Source organism: Eublepharis macularius, chromosome 8 (genome assembly GCF_028583425.1).
Source record: "Eublepharis macularius isolate TG4126 chromosome 8, MPM_Emac_v1.0, whole genome shotgun sequence".
Lineage (NCBI taxonomy): Eukaryota > Metazoa > Chordata > Lepidosauria > Squamata > Eublepharidae > Eublepharis > Eublepharis macularius.
Genome location: NC_072797.1, coordinates 51,359,837 through 51,379,921, shown reverse-complemented (window position 1 = coordinate 51,379,921; position 20,085 = coordinate 51,359,837). Strand labels below are relative to the sequence as shown.

At 42.4% G+C, this 20,085-nt stretch overlaps 1 protein-coding gene across 1 annotated transcript in view; it reads right to left on the bottom strand.

Moving 5' to 3' along the window:
* ADGRV1 (adhesion G protein-coupled receptor V1) overlaps nt 1-20,085 on the bottom strand; it is a 428,595-nt gene that overhangs the window by 276,093 nt on the left and 132,417 nt on the right. Inside the window, exons 48-54 of the mRNA XM_054987564.1 lie at nt 18,091-18,192; nt 13,523-13,775; nt 12,594-12,740; nt 10,917-11,139; nt 9,887-10,091; nt 6,472-6,618; nt 1,558-1,813 (exon numbers count right to left, since the gene is read on the bottom strand). Coding sequence (XP_054843539.1) covers nt 1,558-1,813; nt 6,472-6,618; nt 9,887-10,091; nt 10,917-11,139; nt 12,594-12,740; nt 13,523-13,775; nt 18,091-18,192 — 1,333 coding nt within the window. The remainder of the gene's footprint in view (nt 1-1,557; nt 1,814-6,471; nt 6,619-9,886; nt 10,092-10,916; nt 11,140-12,593; nt 12,741-13,522; nt 13,776-18,090; nt 18,193-20,085) is intronic.

The window sequence follows — 20,085 nt, the reverse complement described above, 5'->3', positions numbered from 1 at the left end:
GTCGTCGCCCAGCTCCCCCACACAGCAGCAGCCCATATCAAGCTGTTTTCGGCCCAATTTTAGCCATTTCGGGTCCATTTTGGCTGAAAATGGCCAGGATCAGACCCAAAACAGCCTCAAATAGGCTGCTGCCACACGGGAGACCACTCCCCCAACCAGAAGCGGTCTGATCCTGGCCGTTTCAGTCCCAAACTGGGCAAAATGTGTCTGAAACAACCACGGTCGGGCCCCTGTTGGCCTGGATTGGGCCGCTGCCGAGCGGGGGAGTGCTCCTCCGCTCAGCAGCAGCCTGTTCCAGGCCATTCCCCCACCCTCCCCCACGTGTACCTCCCCCCCTCTGTAAGCGATCAGACCGGCCTCTGCCATTTTAATATGCAGTCCTGGATATGGCTGCTTATGATAATAAAGATGTTCAGGCCTCTGGAGTTAAAATGGCTTCTGTACTGCCACTAGAGAGCCTCTTAAGAGTTGCTGAGTCCCGCCCAGGAGAACCCAGCATGAATGGAATGCCACTCAGGAGTGAGGGGTGATTAAGAAATGATTGGACTTGCAGTCCCTCTGGCCCCAAAAGTGCCCAGTGCAACAAAGGTCTCGCAGAGTCATCCCCACTTAACACATCCCTTTCCTTTCTTCCGTGATGAGATCTCCTGTCCATGATTGAGGAGCTAATCAAATGACATTCATAAGTATATACAGTCATTCCTGGGAAAGAACAGTCCCTCCCTAAAAGTACTTAACTTAGCTCCGGTGGACTTCATCAGCAAACTATCCTTTTTGTGCAGTGCTAGAACATGTTTTGCATTTGCTTTCACACACCCCAGCAGCTACCAATCAAGGAACTCAAACCTTTTGTCAAACACAGGAACTGACCATTGGAGTCTTTGTTCTAATGGCTAGGTGGGCTCTTCCACTTCAGGGCACATTTTAAAGGTAGAGCTCTGGACTCATTCAAATCGAACACGTTTCCGGATGCACAAGCAATGTTCCCTTGAGGTTTGCTCTGAGCCTCTTGCTCTCTTGGCTGAGGACGCTGGATGTTTGAAGCTTCTCTCTCTCTCTCTCCTCACCACAGACTGGACTACTCCCGCTTGTTATTCCCCTTGTATAGCCATTCTCCTTGCTTGCTAATTCCCCCCCCCAATTATTTATTGCAAGGAGACCACTTCCAGTAACACCTCTGGAGTAGGCTTACCTTTGCTAGGGGAACTGATCTCCATCTAGAGATCAAGGGGCAGGGCCCACACAGACAAAGAGGTGCTCAAATGCCATTCCTGAGTGTTCTGGCAGAAAAAAGCCCTGCTTATAAGGTAAGTTAAACTGAGAGTATATGACTAGCTCAGGGTCACCCAGCAAGCTTTTCCGGCAGAGCGGTGAATCGCATATTGGCTGCCCAGATCTCAGTCTTTCAATCTAGCCACTACTGACATAACAGGGCGTCTCTGAGTGCTTTTTAAAAAAAATTCTGTTAAGGTCCACACCACAAATGTGAAAAAATAGGAGATTTGAAAGTATCCACATATATGTATCTTCCCTTTCAGAAGATAAAAATTTACTCACCTTGAGGCTCCACAACTTTTACAAACAGAGACTCTGCATGCCATCCTACTATGCCATAGGGTGAATCATTAGGCAAAATGGTAAGTATAGCTTTTGCTCGGTCAGGGTCAATAATAGCTCCTCTTTTGGGATCTTGAATACCCACAGTGCTGACATGAGTGAGAGTAATAATCACCCTCTCTGCAATTTCCGGGATGACATCTGAAAGGACTGTTAATGTGATTGTGGACAAAGCTTGGCCTTCTGAAAACGTAATCTAAATATTTGAAAGAAAATACGGAACAGAACAGAATTCAAGCAACTGGTAAGGCAACATGGCATTTTTAGAGTAAATGGTGCATGACCTAGCAATTTAATTCAACCAAGTGTAGGTATTTTAAATTCCACTCATTACAAAGGGAAAGATCTAATCATGTGCTTGGCTTTGCCCAGTGGGAGGTGCTTAATGTTGGCTCAATGGTGTCACTAATTTCATTTTAAAAAACTCACAAATTTATGCAACATATATGAACTATGTATATTTATTTTTGTACAATTAAGAAACGATATCATCAAGCGAAATAGAACAACACTATAGTTAGGAAATAAAATTGGCTTCCCATTCAGTAAGATATAGTTTAATTATGGTAAAAGTGACACCAACAGGCATTAGTGGCAGGGAAGTAGTGGAAGTGAGAAACAGATTTTAAATATTGCATATATTTTGATTTACTTGTCAATAATTGTTGAATATAGTCCTCTGGAAGAAAAACAGTGTAAGTATAACTTACCTGTAACTGTTGTTCGTCGTGTATCTTCTATACAGGCACACATTGGGACTGCGCACATGCAGGCCAATCATGGAGAGATTTTTCTAGCTTAAAATCTGTTAAGGGGGAGCTCGGCCCTACTGCACATGTGCAGTAGCTTTCCTGCCAAAATGTGGTTGCTAGGGCAAGCACCCCCAGGTTCCCTCAGTTCTCCTGAGCTGCCGGAGAAGCAATATAGTTAAATAACACTCACAGCAGGGCAGGAGGGAGGGAATGTGTACCTGCACAGAAGATATTTGACGAACAATAGTTACAGGTAAGTGCAACACTGTTTTTCGTCATCGTCCTTCTGTGCAGTCCCACACTGGGAGTATAGCAAGCTACTCATCAATGGGGGAAGGTGTGAGTGGTCAGCCAAACAACTGGAATACAGGCTTTCCAACTGCTGATTCACATCTTGCATTCATATCCACAGAGTAATGCTTGATAAACATGTTGGATGAAGACCAGGTTGCAGCTTGACACACGTCCTGCAATGACACACCTCGAAGGAATGCAGCAGAAGCAGCTTGAGCATGTGTAGAGTGTGCTTTGATTGAAAAAGGGCAACTCACGCCAGCTTTGCGATAACAAAGTTTAATGGTTGAGACAATCCATCTTGACAAGGTCTGGGAGGAAGCCGAATTTTTTCTACAAGTACCAGAATGACACACAAACAAGGACTTAGATTTTCAGAAGCATTTTGTTCTGTCCAGATAATAAAATAAAGAACATTTGACATCAAGTGTGCGTAAAGATCTTTCAGAACTAGAAATAAGAGTGGGAAAGAACACAGGTAACACAACCTTTTGTTGCAAGTGAAACTTGGACACCACCTTGGGTAGGAACTCTAAACTGATGTGTAATAGAACCTTCTCAGGAAAAAATTGCAAAAATGGAGAATCAACTCAAAAGGTGGTAAGTTCTCCCACACGTGGGCCAGCTGAAGTTTAAAATTTAAACAACAACAACAACCAATTTATATACTGCTTTTCAGGATGACTTAACACCCACTCAGAGCAGTTTACAAAGTATGTTATTATTATCCCCACAACAAAACACCCTGTGAGGTGGGTGGGGCTGAGAGAGCTAGAAGCTGTGACTGACCCAAGGTCACCCGGCTGGCTTCAAGTGGAGGAGTGAAGAATCAAACCTGGTTCTCCAAATTAGAGTCCCATGCTCTTAACAACTACACCAAACTGGCTGATCCTCCTCCGCCAGTCAGCTGGAGCCAGCCACTGGGTTTGAAAGTGCCCCAAAGCTTCCCGAAGTGACCCATATCATTTCAGGAAGCTTTGATTCAGAAATCCCAAATCTTTACAGATCAGGTCTGATTCAGGTATTTATCCCGAATCGGGAACCCGAATCACACATCCCTAGTAGCAATGCTGTCAACTTCAGGGTGGCAGCATTGTGGTGCCAGACATCCCCTCTGTGTAACAGATTTGGAACTAAGGGCAACTGGTAAAAACAGCCTTGAGCCATAGAGTGAAGGACTGGAAACCATTCCTGACAGGGCCAATAGGAGGTGATCAAGATGTAATAAGTTTGAAATGCTCGGATCCTGCAAAGGACATTGGTTATTAATGGGGTAGGGGGAAAGGCATAAAACATGCCTTGAGATCATGGGATCTGAAACACATTCCCCTGTGACCGAGGATCTGCCCCTGCTCGGGAGCAGAAACTGCTGACCTTCTTGTTGGATGCTGAAGCAAATAGGTCTATTAAGGGGAAACTCCATTGTTGGAAAATGGGTATAAAGTATTTCTCCTGCAGGGACCACTTGTGTTGGTTTAGAAACACTCTGCTGAAAGCATCTGCTGTGGTGTTTGCACTCCCTACTATATGAATAGCTTGAGGGTGGACATTGTTTAGTATAGCCCCTTCCCAAAGGCTTCTGCACAGAGCTTGAGCGATGCCATTCCTCCTTGCTTGTTCAGATAATATAATGCTGTTGTATTGTCTGTGGGGATCTGAACCCTCTCGTTGCATAGAGAACTTGTAAAAGAAGCAAGGGAATAACAGATCTCTCGAAGCTCAAGGACATTAATGTGCAACTTAGATTCACCTAGGGACCAAGTATCCTGGATCGAAAGTGTGCCACAGTGGCCACCCCACCCCAAGGAGGATGCATCAGTGGAGACGGAAACGTCCACACAGAAGGAACCAAATTGACACCCCTGCAATAAGTTGTTAGAGTTAGTCCACCAGACTAAGGATTTAAATATAGCTCTATACCATCTCCCAAGCTCGCTGGGGTTTAAATGTCCCTTTCCATGCTGCTGCAAAGTGGCAGGGAATGGGGCATTTAAACCCTGGGATCAGCAGTTTGGCAGGGAAATCCCTGCCAAGCAGCTGATTGAAGGGCGGGTTAAATGCCCTTTCCCCACTGCTGTGGAGCAGCAGGGAAAAGAGCATTTAACCCCCTCCCTTAAATCAGCTGCCTAGCCAGGCAACTGATTGAAAGGGGGGAATGCCCTTTTCCTGCTGCTGCAAAGTGGTGTGGAAAGGAGCATCGCCCTGGATCATCGGCTTGCCAATCCACTGATAGAAGCTGGTCGGGAATTACAATGCCTCTTTCCGTGCCGCTGCGCAACGGCATGGGAAGGGGCATTGTAAACTCCAGGATCAGCGTCTTGGCAGGGAAATCCCCGCCAAGCAGCTAACTGAAGTGGGGGAGGGAAATGTCCTTTCCCTGTCACTGCAAAGCAGCGGGAAAAGGAGCATCCTTCCCCTGGCCAGGCAGCTGATCCAAGGGGGTGGAGAAGAATGCCCTTTCCCTGCTGCTTCACAGCAACAGGGAAAAGGCATTTAAATGTTCCTTTCCCCGTCGCTCCGAAGTGGTGGGCAAAGGAGTATCCTCCCTCCCCTTGGATTAACTGCCTGGCCAAGCTGCTGATGGAAGCAGGTCGGGGTTTACAATGCCCCTTTCCGTCTCGAGCCAAACTGGCCCGGTTTAAAAATCCCCTTCTGTGCCACTGGAGGGGGGGGCTGGAAGCGTCCCCCCTCACTTTGGTATGCTCCAAATCTTTATGGAGCATACTGAAGCTGTTTAAATACCTGAATCCAAAGTGGCTTGCCGCTTAGGGTTTCGGGTGTTTACGAAGCTTTTTCCCGCTTCGGGTAAACCTGAAGCAGGAAACCCGAACTTTTTTCTGGACACCCCTACTCAGAACCAAGGACTGTTTTTCAGATCTGATGGTCATTTTGGAACAGATGATCCCCACAATGATCGAGGAGATTGCCCTTTCACAGCAGGTTTTTGCTTCACCAGTTTGTCAGGGCTCAACAAGTATTTCTCCTATAGAGCAGCTTTCAAGCGGGAAGCTCTATTGCTCCTGGCCTTGGGGGTGAATCTTTGACAAAGTTTACAGCCAGAGACATTATGTCCCTCTCCCAAACATAATAGACACTGATTGCGTCTAACCGTCTGGGTCATTTTGGTCCCACACTCTCAATATTTTTTGAACAAGGAAGGCTGAGATATGATGAACGAAGAAAACACTGAGCGATGCTAGAAACAAATCTCTCTTGGTGGTGAAAGAAGAATTGAGGGAATCTGGGTTGCTCGACCTAGCAACCGCGTTTTTGCGGGAAAGCTACAGTGCATGCACAGTAGAGCTGAGCACCCCTCTTAACAGATTTTAAGCTAGAAAAATCTCTCCGCGGCTGGCCTGCATGTGCACAGTCCCAATGTGGATGACAACGAACAAGTCAGTTTTCAGCACTATTTTGGACAGTCTACCTTTTAGAAACACATGTTAAGCTTTTTTTGTAAAATTAACTTTCCTGCTTTTTAGCATGCAATAAAATAAGTTCTGCTACCTCTGGAATTATGAGCTAATAATGTACTTGAATTTTATAAAGGAAAACAGTTTATTATTTGACAGTGCAATCCTATGCAAAGTTACTCCAACCATGGGATTGCATTGTGTGTCAGGTAGATGGTTTACACTATGCATGCTGTAAAAATTCAATATAACATCATTATTAGTAAATCTGTTTTTCATCATTTGTATGTACAAACTGGGAATAAATTTGTTCCCAGATATACTAGAAGTTACGACATCATCCTAATTGTATCTGAAGATATGTTCTGCAACAAATGTTTTGTTAAAATACATACCACTCCTGAAGTTGGAAATATATCACTAATGCTCCCATTGGCTACCCACTGTACTGTAATACGTCCATAGGTACCGATTAAGCGTTCAACATTCAGTGTAATCAAGGTATCTTGTTCCATTTCTTCAAATTGCTTAAATAACGAATTCTAAAAAAGAATAAATGAGGTATTAAGATATCCAATTTAATAGTGTTTTTAAAAGATGTAATAAACATTTTATTAGTGTTTGGCATGAAGAAACTGTTTTTGATGGGTTCGCTCCTAATGGATCCGGCCTGGATCTCTCCAGCCCCCTCTTCTTTGATCACCTCCTTGCAGCCTCCTTTGCCCAGACCAGACATTTGCAAGAGCCATGTGACTTTCAGGAAGGATGTTGGAAACAGTAAAGGAAGATCCAGCTCAGAGAAAACAACACAAGACATCTACTCCCAAGCTCCTCAAAAGCCACAAGCCATCATTCCGGAATGGTGCAGTGCTGTCTCAGCAGCTGAGTTATGAGCTCAGTGCCATGATCTTCCCGACTCCTCGGGACTCGAGGATTCGGGTCCCCAAGACCCCCCCCCACTGAGAGGGGGGGTAGGCCAGAGCAAGGTGGAAGAGCTCAAGGGGACTGGCAACCCCCTGTGTAGCCCCCATGCCAGCTCAAAGGCAAGGACCAAGGAAGAAGACTTTATGGCTCTCAAACTGCGAACTCCGGGACTTTGAATAAGCAAAAATAAAGCAAAGATTCCTGACAAAATAAGAAGTAAAGACAACTGAAGGACCGAAAAAGAGTGATTCTACCTGACATCTCTCCAGTAACAGAATTGTTTATGGCTTTATGAGGGCTATTCAGGTTGAGGAGGGGGGTTTCATTATCCTCCGGAGAAGCGGCTGTTTTATGACCCAGAGGAATGTCATCGAAGTATAATTGCAAAAAGTGTCTTCCTGGGGGAGAGCTGGGTAGCAAAAATCTTCTGAATTATAAGCAGCAAGAGCAAAGTAGCTTTTTACCTGGTTTAAGAGATCTTTGGTGACTATATGAAAGCGAGTGAATAAAATGGCGCTCCCTGAAGAAATATTTTCAAAGCTGCAGCAAATCTCTAAGCTGCTGAATGACTTATTAAGAAAAGCAGATGAGACACTTGGATTGAAATCAGATGACAATGTGATAGATGCCAAACTAGAAGAAAACCTTGATGAGACAGATTTATTTGAAAGAAAATTGGAGGAGAAACAACAACAAAAGCGAACAGAAAACCAGTATTTTTCTGTGAAAGTACAAAAGCTGGAGAAGAAGGGGGAAGGGCGTGGACGGAAGGCTGTGAAGAAGAGATCTAGTGTATCACCTCTGTACGAAAGCACACAACGCACTTCAACTAAGAAATACATCACAAAGAGGAAGAAAGACAATCAGAGACATAGTAATGTATCCATCAACATCTTGCAAAAATGCTTGGAAGGCAAGAAGAGACGTTTATGGTTGATTGTTGGAAAGAAAGAGTTGCAACATTATTTTAGAGGCAGAAGGAAGAAGAAAAAAAAGATGGACCTTAAATCATGATCCTGGGGCTCTGACAACTGGATTAGAGGGAGTGGGATAGAAGGGTTCTTAGAGGGAGGGAGAAGAGGAACAAAAATGAAATTCAAAGTATGACCTGGTAAACGGGTCTTGGGGGTCTCTTATTTCCCCTTTTATTTCTTATGTTTTTTATTGTAATTTTTTTTTATTTCTAGAAGATGGAATTTAAATCATGATCCTGGGGCTTTGATAATTGGATTAGAGGGAGTGGGGCAGAGGGGCTCTTGGAGTCCTCTGCTCCCCTTCTTATTTTTGTTTTTTACTTTCCTTCTGTTGGAGCGCTTTTCTTTTCCTTAAATAAAAGTATTGTAGGAAAGAAGGGGCCATAATACTGTTTTGGAGGGAGGGATAAGAGGAACAAAAATGAAATTCAAAGTATGACCCAGTAAACGGGTCTTGGGTGTCTCTTATTCCCCCTCTTATTTCTTTTTATTGGAAATCTTTTTATTCCTTTAAATAAAGGGATGGGAATGATTTTGATATTAGATAGCTGGTAGGTTTAACAGGGGAAACACTAGGGAACTAGAGGGAACTAGTGTGCTAATTTTTAAATTTAAATTATAGGTTAAGCTAAGTCTGCCTATATATTTGTTTTGTTTTTCTTCTGCCTTTATATAATGAAAATACAAGTAGAAAATCTTAGATGGCTTGAGATTTGATATATTAAAGATCGAGGGTAGGTTGTTATAAAAACTTTATTGTATACTTCTCTCCTTTAAGAAAATATTTAGTTAATGACATATATAAATAATGGGACTAATAATAGAATGTAATGATGTTCACTTCTACTTTCTGGGTTTTTTTTCTTTTCTCCTCTCTGCTTTACTTCTGGAAAGGCTAAGGGCTTAGTACCCTGGGCTCAAGAATTAAAGAATTGAAATGTGCCTTAAGATGATGTTCACTTAAAATATAAATAATTGTTAGAAATGAGAAAGGAAATTGAATAGGTGGGTTACAAAGCGAGAAAATTAAAAAGTGCTTGGAGAGCACAGTCCAGATTTAAATGGACTATGCACTATATAAAGAGAGAAAGAAGGTGGTGTGTGGTTATTCAGTTTCTTTTTCTATGGACTGATGTCTATACTGCAATTTTTTCTGAAATATTGATCTTATAATGGATTATCTTGTACACGAATCTGAGACATAGAAGTTCTCTTTTCTTTTTTTTGTATTTTTTGAAAACTTAATAAAACTTATATTTTATATATATAAAAAAAAGCCACAAGCCATCCACTCCCAAGTTTGCACAGGCAAACTGCCGTCCATGCTATGTAAGAGTTAGTTTAGATACAACCCCTTATACATGAATTTCCAAATCATATGTAAGGAATTATTCTTATTTTCAGAGATTCTGAGTTTTCACAGCTTTTCTGAAGCCACTGTGAAATAGCAGCTAGAGTGCTGGGTTTGGACAGGAGAGGCCTAGGCTGAAATCCCCACTCAGCCCATGAAATCAGTTATCAACCCACATGTGTACAGTGCAGATAAAATGAGAGTGAGATAAATCAATATATATAGCACCTCAAGTTCTCGGTGGAATACAAGTGCAACAAACAAGGTAACAAATACTTATTTTCATTGATAAGCCTGATTTCAGCCTTAATGATCTCATCTTACATCATAACAAATTACAATGAAGAATGTGTGAATAACATGAATCAAATTCCAATTTCTAGTGAATGACACCAAGGAAACTTCAATTGCTAATTAACAATGCGCAGGCATTTTTTTCCTGAGAGCTGCTACTTCTTGCAGATTTATATTGAATGACATAAAGTGGGTATAAGCAGATTCAACTTCAGAAAGATAGTGTTTTTAACTAATATCTTATGATACAATAAAACTCAATATTACCTGGGCAAATGCAACAACACCATGAGCATCATCATTAGAGGGAACAATTATGGTCACATAACCATTAGGACCAATTTCTGCACCACCTTTGGGATTTTTTAGCCATACTCGAAAAAACTCTTCTTCCTCTGGGACTGTGTCATCAAAGATATTGATGGCCACCACAACTTCCATGTCTCCAGGTTTAAATATCAGTTCACCTGAACTAGCATTAAAACACACATGGGCAACATAGTTATAATTAAAGGCTTGTTTTCCAAGACAAATATAGAAAACATCATGATTTTGTCAGAGCACAAACATCTTATCTCCAGTTATTTCACAGAGGTAAAACATGGCACATAAGATTTCAAGTGCTACTAAACTGATCAAGAGGGCAACTTGATATTAATCGCACCTTGTGCACCAGCTAAAGTCAGCACAGCACTCTATCTGGGATGGAAACAAGGCCTTAAGAATAATGGCCTGAAAGATCTTTCTTTCCCACCACACCACCCCTTTTCTATCATCTAGCCTGATGAAGAGTTCTGGAGAACAGATAGTTGTGATGTTTTATTTCAGTTAATTTTAATAAAAGGAATCACACTATTTTCGTTTTGGGATTTTTCTATGGACCATCAAGGCTACATATATTCTTAGCTGTCATTTTTGTTTTAGCTTTCCAAGAAATATGTTATTCATACATATTTTTAGCAAGCATATTACACTAGATTTATCCCCTTCCCCAATGATTTTAGGCGGCACTGCATGGTACAGCAGAAGGGAGAAGGCAGGCAACTTTGTTTCTATAAGTGCCTAATCATTCACATTAGCAATAAGGTCTACTTCACTGATTTGTGAATTTTACAGTTCTTTCACTAGAAATTCAAATGATAAGAAACTATTTATGTCCCATAATGCTGCAGCAAGGAAACAAATAAGAAGAGAGGGTCCATGAAGGAACTTTGCAAATTATAACTAATTAAAACATTAGGACAGGAAAAACTCTTTTATACTACTGCAAGGCAAAGGATAAAATCGAAAAACCTACCTCGGTATAAAATCTGATTGGTTTGATACTGCAGTCAGCTCATAAACATAGGAATAGAAATCTCCAGACAGAACAATTAAGCTTTTGTTGGAATTAAGTGACCTTACATTAAAAGTGGTGAAATGATTGGCAGAAGGGGCTTCTAGGACTGGAGAAAACTGATTTATTTCTGAATTCCAGGAATAGAGAACTGATTTATCCTTGCCAGCAAACAGCACATGAACTGCATCAAGAAACATATGAAAGGGAGAACTTCAGAGATACAAATTGTAAACATTTCAACTGAGAGAAAAGGTCTAAATATTTGCTTAACACTTAAATTAACTTTACATTTACTCGTAGAATAGGGTGTAGGCATAATGGCACAGCTTGCTCTGACCAGAGAACAACAGTAACTATTAACTTTAGGTCTATTCAACCAGCTTACTCTATATTTACTTGCAATACTGGAATATCACGCTAGTAATAGAGAGTAGAGATGAGCATGAACAGAAAAAAAAACGAACATGATGTTCGTTGTTCGTTGCCATCCACGAACAGGGACTCACGAACAACCACAAACATGGCCCTGTTCACGAACATGTTCATGGTTGGCTGTTCGTGGGGGCCAGCAGGCTCTCCTCCAGCCATCATCCAAGTTTGGTTAAGATCCCTAATGCACCACTCCCAAAAACCTGACCTGAGCAGGCAGCAGGAAAGGTACCAATAGTAAATAATAGCCTGGTCCAGAGCCTGGCAGCACCCCTGGAACTTGAAGGGGTAGATCCCTATCCCACCACACACAAAGAAAATTCAAGCTCCAATGCACTCTATCAAAATGCCAACAGCAACTGTCTCTCCCCCTCTCCACTCTCTGCAAAGTCAGAGCTGGGATCCTCCCTCCCCCCCTGCTCTTTGCTCCCTTGTTGTAACAAATTTGGAGCTCCACATTTGAAAGGAAGACCTACCTATCAATCTAAATTGGGCTTAGGTTGGGGTTTCCAGGGCAACAGCAGGAGTTCATACAGAGTTCAGACCATCTCTGCCTAAGTTGCTAAGGGAATTGACTGCAAGTGCCAGACTGTCTGGCTTGATGAACAGCAACAAACAGCAACGAATGAGGCTTGCAACGACCACCTGTTCGTTTACAATGGGGCCTCAAGAACAGCTTGTTCGCGAACAGCTGATTGGGCTGTTCGTAGGGTTTTTTTGTTCGTATTGCTGTTCATGCCCATCTCTAATAGAGAGTGCTGTTTCTTCAATCTGCAATAATAAATTATTCATTTCTTCCAGAACCAATATATTTGTCAATATAGTGCTTATTCCATTTTGAACTGAACTCCATAATATACTATAGAGCTAGGATGCCACACAGATTGCAGGAAAATTAGTAGCAATAACAATCACAAAAAGAGCACATTAATTATCCTTTTAAATACGGGTATTCATATCATTTTAAATTGCCAAAGTAAATTAGAAGATACAAGCTGGATCAGACCAATGGTCTATCTAGTCCAGCAACCTCTTTTTCACAATAGCTGGACACATGCCCTTGGAAACCCTATCAGGTGCAAATTCCACTACATGTAATTTTTAAAAACCTTGCATTTTTCACACACAATGGCATATACAGCTTGTATACTCCTACACACAAAATGAGTGAAGCATCATAAAGGCATACGGGTTTTGTCATCTTACCTAAACCTGAGGATGGGAGAAAAGTATGGATTTCATTTACAGCTTTTATGGAAAGAGATTGAAAATGCCTGAAGAAAGATTGCCCTGTCTCCCAGACAAAAATTTCACATGTGTTGCTGGTTCCTGTGAAGAACAACAAAAGGAAGTCTGCGAACATTGCATACAGAAAATAAAATAATTTGTATTAATGCCTGATATATTAAAACATTATCTTTATATCTGAGAATATTTATTTATTTTAGATATTTCTACACCACTTTTCCTGGAAGCTCAAAGCAGGTTTCAATAACAAATGACAATGTAATAAATATCTCTACATGCCGCAAAAAGAACATATTTTCCTATTGTGTGTGTAAAGTGTTGTCAGGTCACAGCCAAATTTCGGCAACCCTATATGCTTTTCAAGCCAAGTGAGGAACACAGGTGGTTTGCCATTGCCTGCCTCTGCATAGTAACCCTGCACTTAGTGGCCATGAGGGCTGACCCTGCTTAGTTTCCAGAATCTGATGAAGTTGGGCATTCTTGGGCCATCCAAGTCAGGGCACAATTTCTGATTACAGCTATTGAAAACAGGAGATATATGATTTGGCTAAACAACAGATGAGACAGGCTACTATATTATAGTTAGCCATTTACAAGTTTTCTCTCTAACACAAAGTGTCAGGGTAAATTTTTTTTTAAAGCAAATTTAAATTCATAGGAAATCAAGACAGCTAGAAATTACCAGATTTACATATGCTTCTAAAAAAAAAGCACAAGCTGTACATTAAACTTTATATTTTGCTTTTGATTGTCAAGAGCACATTTGTTAAAAATTGGCCTAGAAACTTTTTCTTGATAGGATAGCAATTTTCAATTTTATTTCATGATTCTATTTCCATAGTAACAGCTGAATATTTCCACTAGGCGGATTTTGTATGTATGAATACCTTTTGCAAAAATTAAGTAAACATCAGATTCAGAAGTTAAAGTTTTCACTTGTGTTATTCCACTGACTGGCACTTCATGAAACTTCCTAAATTTGTTGTCTGACCATTCATATAAAAGAGTTTCTTGACTGGAATCTGATGGAACAACTACAAGATAAAGAGTGCCTCCTCTCGGAAACAGAGCCAGTCCTATAGCACCATTCATAGAGATTTCATGATGAAATACAAAGATGCCATTATTCCAAAGGAAAATCTGTATAAAATAAAAGAAATATAGATGCAATTAAGAGGCTGAAAGAAATTGGATGTCATGTTAAAATTCAACTGCCCTCCATATAAAAGACTAACTAGCCGTTTCCTTATAATATGAAAAAAGGGTATGGCTCTTGCATATGAATAAGATATTTGTCTGACTAATTAACTGAATCACTGGAAGTATCAACATTATGATACTATTTCCCCAACGACTGAAAGTTAAAGTTTGGCGGACTCAAGTTGCATCCAATGGTTGTTTTCCACTGATAGAAGGGGCACTTCTACTAGTGTATGTGGGGAGGAATTTTTGGCAATTCCCCTGTCCTATTCGGGGCTCATTTGGAGGGGGAACGCGCCGGAACAGCGTTCCAGTAGCTCTGAAAATGGCATTCCAGTAGCTTCCTCAACGCTGCCTCCATGCTGCCCATCTCTTTAGCAGCAGGAAGCGGAGGCAGCAGCCGGGCTGCTGGGGCTATCTTTGTAAAGGAGGATAAGCTGCTTTGATTTCACTTGCTTTACTTTCATTCGTGAGTGAGTGAGTGAGAGAGAGTGAGTGAGTGAGTGACTGCCTGCCTGCCTACCTGCCTGCAAGCTGGGCTGCTGGTGTAACGAAGGGCAAGCTGCTTTGATTTCACTTGCTTTAGTTTCGTGACTCGTGAGTGAGAGAGAGTGACTGCCTGCCTGCCTGCAAACCGGGCTGCTGGTGTAAAGGAGGGCAAGCTGCTTTGATTTCACTTGCTTTAGTTTCATTCGTGACTCGTGAATGAGTGAGTGAGTGAGTGAGAGAGAGAGAGAGAGAGAGAGAGAGGGAGCCTGCCTGCCTGCCTGCCTGCCGGGCTGCTGGTGTAAAGGAGGGCAGTTTGCTTTGATTTCACTTGCTTTACTTTCATTTATGACTCCTGAGTGATTGCCTGCCTGCAAGCCGGGCTGCTGGTGTAAAGAAGGGTAACCTGCTTTGATTTCACTTGCTTTATTTTCATTCGTGATTCCCGAGTGAGTGAGTGAGTGAGTGAGTGAGTGAGTGAGTGAGTGAGTGAGTGAGTGAGTGAGTGAGTGAGTGAGTGAGTGAGTGAGTGCCTGCCTGCCTGCCTGCCTGCCTGCCTGTAAGCTGGGCTGCTGGGGCTGGCTTTCTAAAGGAGTGTACGCTGCTTTGATTTCATTTGCTTTACTTTCATTCATGACTCCTGAGTGAGTGATTGCCTGCCTGCAAGCCGGGCTGCAGGTGTAAAGAAGGGTAACCTGCTTTGATTTCACTTGCTTTATTTTCATTTGTGATTCCTGAGTGAGTGAGTGAGTGAGTGAATGGCTGCCTGTAAGCTGAGCTGCTGGGGCTGGCTTTCTAAAGGAGGGTACGCTGCTTTGATTTCATTTGCTTTACTTTCATTTTTGACTCCTGAGTGTGTGTGAGAGAGTGTGCGGAGTGGAGGGGGAGAGAGAGAGTGGGGGGTGGTAGAGGGAGAGGGAGAGAAAGAGTGGGGGGGGTGGACTGGAGGGAGAGAGAGAATGGGGGGTGGTATAGACAGAGAGAGAAAAATCAATCCATAGATCATAAATACAAATATCCACAGATCTTGAATTCATTTCATCTGAGGCTCAGCTCTACTGCTTCGGTTATCTGCCTAGCATGCCATTTTCCTTCTTGAGTTGCCCAGGAGATGCAGTTAAGGTCTGAACTGTGTTAGAAAGCTCTGTGCTGGCCTAGCAAGTGCACAAGGTGGTCACTTAGAGAGGACTGTAGAGTTAAGTGACTTACAGTGCAATTTTAAGCAGAGTTACTGCAGTCTAAGCCCACTAAAGGGACCTCTCCCTCAGTTTGATCTTTGCCACTGCAAGGACAGGGTTGTTCCTTAGTGTGTACTACACTGTATAGTGACTTTTTTCCTCTGAGGTTATTTTTTGTCATCTTTTGATTGTTCTCTGTTGATTGTCATCTTCCAGAAGGACCCTAGGAATACATATCTGTATTCCTCTGGAGGGAGAAAAAGGGCACTCTGGAGGGTGATAAAGCCTCCCCCAGTGATGTCAGAGGGTGTGGCATATGCAAATCAGTTATGCCAACGACACACTTCCAGTGTGAAATGACCCCTGGTCCTATTATAGATCACCACATCATGCATAGCACTGATTCTGATGGTCTTCTCAACCTCAGGGGCAACGAGTAAAGGGATGCAGAGGACAGCAATGGGAGACAGAAAAGTTTCGTCCTGTTCCTGGTTAGATGAATATATGTTAGCATGGGTTTTTTTTATAAAAATTTTTATTGGATTAGATTATATAATCATAAAATACAAACATTCCCCCTTTATTAATATCTGTTTCTAACCCCCTCCCTTTCCTCCCCCCTTTTATTTGACTTCCAACAGTTTTCCAACACTTTATCTATCTTATTACTTACTTACATAATACCTCATGTAATCTATTAAACATACACTTAAACTCTCTTCTAAGCTTATTCTTTTTTTTTTAAACACAGAACTACCATCAACCCCTCCTTTACTAAATCTTATATTCTAAATAACACATTGCTAGCATTTTGATAACCTTTATATTATTAATATAACATTTTATCCGTTTTCTATTCCCTTACTTAATCTCTTTACTCTCCCTCATATAAGTTAATCAATTTAACTTATAGTCTATATATTTCTTTAAACATTTCTTATTCTTATTCTCGATCTATTTTAGTTATATAAAATACCTGTTATACTAAGAACTTAACTACAATAAAAAATACCCAGCTAGCATGCTCATATATATTCATAATATCTATTCATAATAATACATCTGCTATTTAATACTGTGTGTAAGAAAACAGAATTTTCATCTTAACCCTGATAATAGCTTAGAATTTAATATTTAAATCCCCCTTTCCCGGTAAAGCCACTTCTCTCTTCTTTTATAAAGTCTCAGTAATTTTCAAACTGCCACAGTTTCCCTTCCACATCCCATTTTTTCTCCAAATATTGCTTCAGTTTCTCCCAATCCATATTAAACTGTCCTGGATCGAGGTCTCTGAGCTTCCTTGTCATTTTGTCCATCTCAGCCATGTACAGCAATTTATAAATCCAATCTTCAATAGTTGGTACTTCTTGCAATTTCCATTTCTGCGCATATAAAAGTCTAGCCGCTGTTGTCATGTAAAATAACAATGTTCTATGTTGTGCTGGAATATCTTCCATTCCCAAATTCAGTAGCAGCAATTCTGGGTTTCTATTAACTTGAAATTGTAAAATCTCATTAATCACTTCTATTATTCCTCCCCAGTATTGCTTAGCTACCTCACAGGTCCACCACATGTGATACAACGATCCTTCATGTTTTTTACATTTCCAGCATTTATTTGACATGTTAGTATTCCCTAACGCAATTTTCTTTGGTGTCAAATACCAGCGATATATCATTTTATAAATGTTCTCTTTAATATTTGTGCAAGTCGTTATCTTCAAAGTAGTTTTCCACAGGTATTCCCACGCCTCCATTGTTATCTCTTTATGAAAGTTTATCGCCCACTTCACCATTTGAACTTTAACTGTCTCATCTTCTGTATACCATTTTAAAAGTACTTTGTAGATCCTTGAAATTTCCTTTTTGCCCTCTTGAAGTATCACCTCTTCTAATTCTGAATTCTCCATTCTCAGTCCTCCTTTCACACAGTCCGAATTATAGAGATCTCTTATCTGTCTATATTGAAACCATCCATAACTTGAGGACAGTTCCTCTTGCGTCTTTATTCTTAATTTAGAGAATTCCAATAATGTTATCTCCTTATATGTTAAACACTGTTGTTCATTTCCAACAGTTCTTGGGTCTAAATATATGTTAGCATGTTTAAGACATGCTGTTCAAAAAGAAATCTGAAAATCTTGCATATTATGCCTCTGTTAGAACTTGCATAATGTGAAACCTGTCTCAGAATAGCATCCTTTCCAGCAAGCCAAGCATCATCTCTGCCATACTGTAAGCCTGTGGGATTTTTCTTTCACACACTATAGTGCTCTCTGGATAGGAAAAGATGGAATTTGCACTGGTATCCAGGAATATATCATACATGTGGCAGAATGGCGTTCTCCCTCAGTGCACTTTAATAGGTCTTGGATAGATATGAAGGAATTTCCATGGGAAGTTAGAAACTTAACTACATTTAAAAGTTATTTACCTATAATAGTAGTATTTGAGTTTATTTTTAGTGTTCTATATATATAGCTACCATCCTATTGAATGTGGCATATTATTAAGAACACTATGTAAGGTACACCTATCACAGCAGTCTAAAAGCACACTTCATACAGGAAGAATAATGAAGATCATCCAACCTGCACAGAGTCAGTCACATAACTTGCAATTATTAAGTAGTGATTTTGATCATAAGTGAAGTACTTCATATCACTGCTGTCTGGCACCACGATGTCCTGTATCTACAAGAAACAAATAAAAAGAAAGAAGAAATTTTTCTAACTCAACCACTTACCAGGCCCAATTGAAGGTTTTGATTCCTTCCTAGAGATCATGACTTATTCATGTTGCAAGACTCATATATCTGCAACAGCTTCACTCACCAAAGCAAAAGCACACATAACTGCCTTATATTGAATCAGACCACTGGTCTATCAAGGTCAGCATTGTCTACTTTGACTGGCAGCAGTCCTCCATGGTCTCAGGTAGAAGTTTTTCACTTAATCAGATCTTTTTAACTAGAAGATGCTGAAGTCTGAACCTAAGACCTCTGCATCCAACCCCGATCCATTACCACTGAGTCATGACTAGACAGGGGCATGAACAGGGGGGAAAAAATGAATACGCTGTTCATAGTTGGTTGCCGTTGACAAACATGAACAGAACAGTAATGAACGTGTCTCGTTAACTAACATGTTTGTTGTTCGTTGTTCACGGAGGCCACAACGGCACCCATTGGACTTAGAGGAAGTCCATATTCACAGGAAGTGATCAGCACGCTCTCCTCCAGCCACCACCCAAGTTTGGTCAAGATAGTAGCAAGGATCTTGGACTAATACATTCCCAAATCCGACACCCCCTGGAAACTCCCATTCAATATAATGGGAGCCACTAGTTGACTTTGGCCCCGTGTACAAGCGGTGGATTCGAAGGTGGCCTGCGTCCCCTCTAAGGGGCGGGTGGTGTTGCCGCTCGCTGGTGGCAACCCCATGTGCCCGCCCGCCAGACCTCACAGAGGCTACTTTCCGCCTCTGTATAGAGGAGGGTGATGTGTGTGGCCGACGGCCCTGGCAGGCTGGGGGAGGTGGTGGCATGCCGCCTCCCCTCTAGGGAGCGGGGTGTGTGGCTGCTCATCAGTGGCACCCCTCCATGTGCCTGCCCGCCACGTCTGAGAAGTTGATTATTTCTGGGGTAGGCCAGAAGGAGGGTGAAGTTTGCAGCCGCCAGGCCTGGCAGGTTTGGGGAGGCGGTGGTGTGCCATCTCCCCTCTAGGGGGTGTGATGTGTGGCCGCTCACCAGCAGCACCCCCCATGTGCTAGACCAACAGGCCACAGAGAACTTTATGTTTCTGGTGTAGGCCGGAAGGAGGGTGTCAGCAGCCGCAGGGCCTGGCGGGCTCGAGGAGGCGGTGGCGTGCCACCTCCCCTCTAGGGGGTGGGGGATGTGGCTGCTCGCCAGCAGCAGCACCCGTGTCCGCCTGCCAGGCCTCAGAGAACTTGATATTTCCGGCGTAGGCCAGAAGGAGGGTGATGTTTGCAGCCGCCAGGCCTGGCGGGCTTGGGGAGGCAGTGGCATGCTGCCTCCCCTCTAAAGGGCGGGGGGTGGCTGCTCGCTGGTGGCACCCCCTATGTGCCCACCCACCAGGCCTCAGAGAACTTGTTATTTCCGGGGTAGGCCGGAAGTAGGATGATGTTTGCGGCCACCGGGCCTGGCGGGCTCAGGGAGGTGGTGGCGTGTTGCCTCCCCTCTTGGGGGCGGGGTGTGTGGCCACTCGCTGGTGGCACCCCCCACATGCCTTCCCACCAGGCCTCCCAGAGGCTGCTTTCCACCTCAGTATAAAGGTATGGTACTGACAGGTTTCTCAATAGACAGGTGCATAGCTGTATGGGATAGATGTATAGGATAGAGGGATGCGTGGATACACTGAATAACTGTATTGGATTGACAGGAAAGACAGATACCATGTTCAGGGATATTGGGAAGACAGGTGGATTGCATAAATATCTGTGTTATTCTGTCATTAGAAAGCTGGAAGGAAAGAACCAAGAGTGGGAGGTGAGGCCCGCCCCTAACATGTAGAAGTGGAGGCTCACAGCCAGCCATCGAGGAGGTGGATGATGCCTTCTGCCACATCA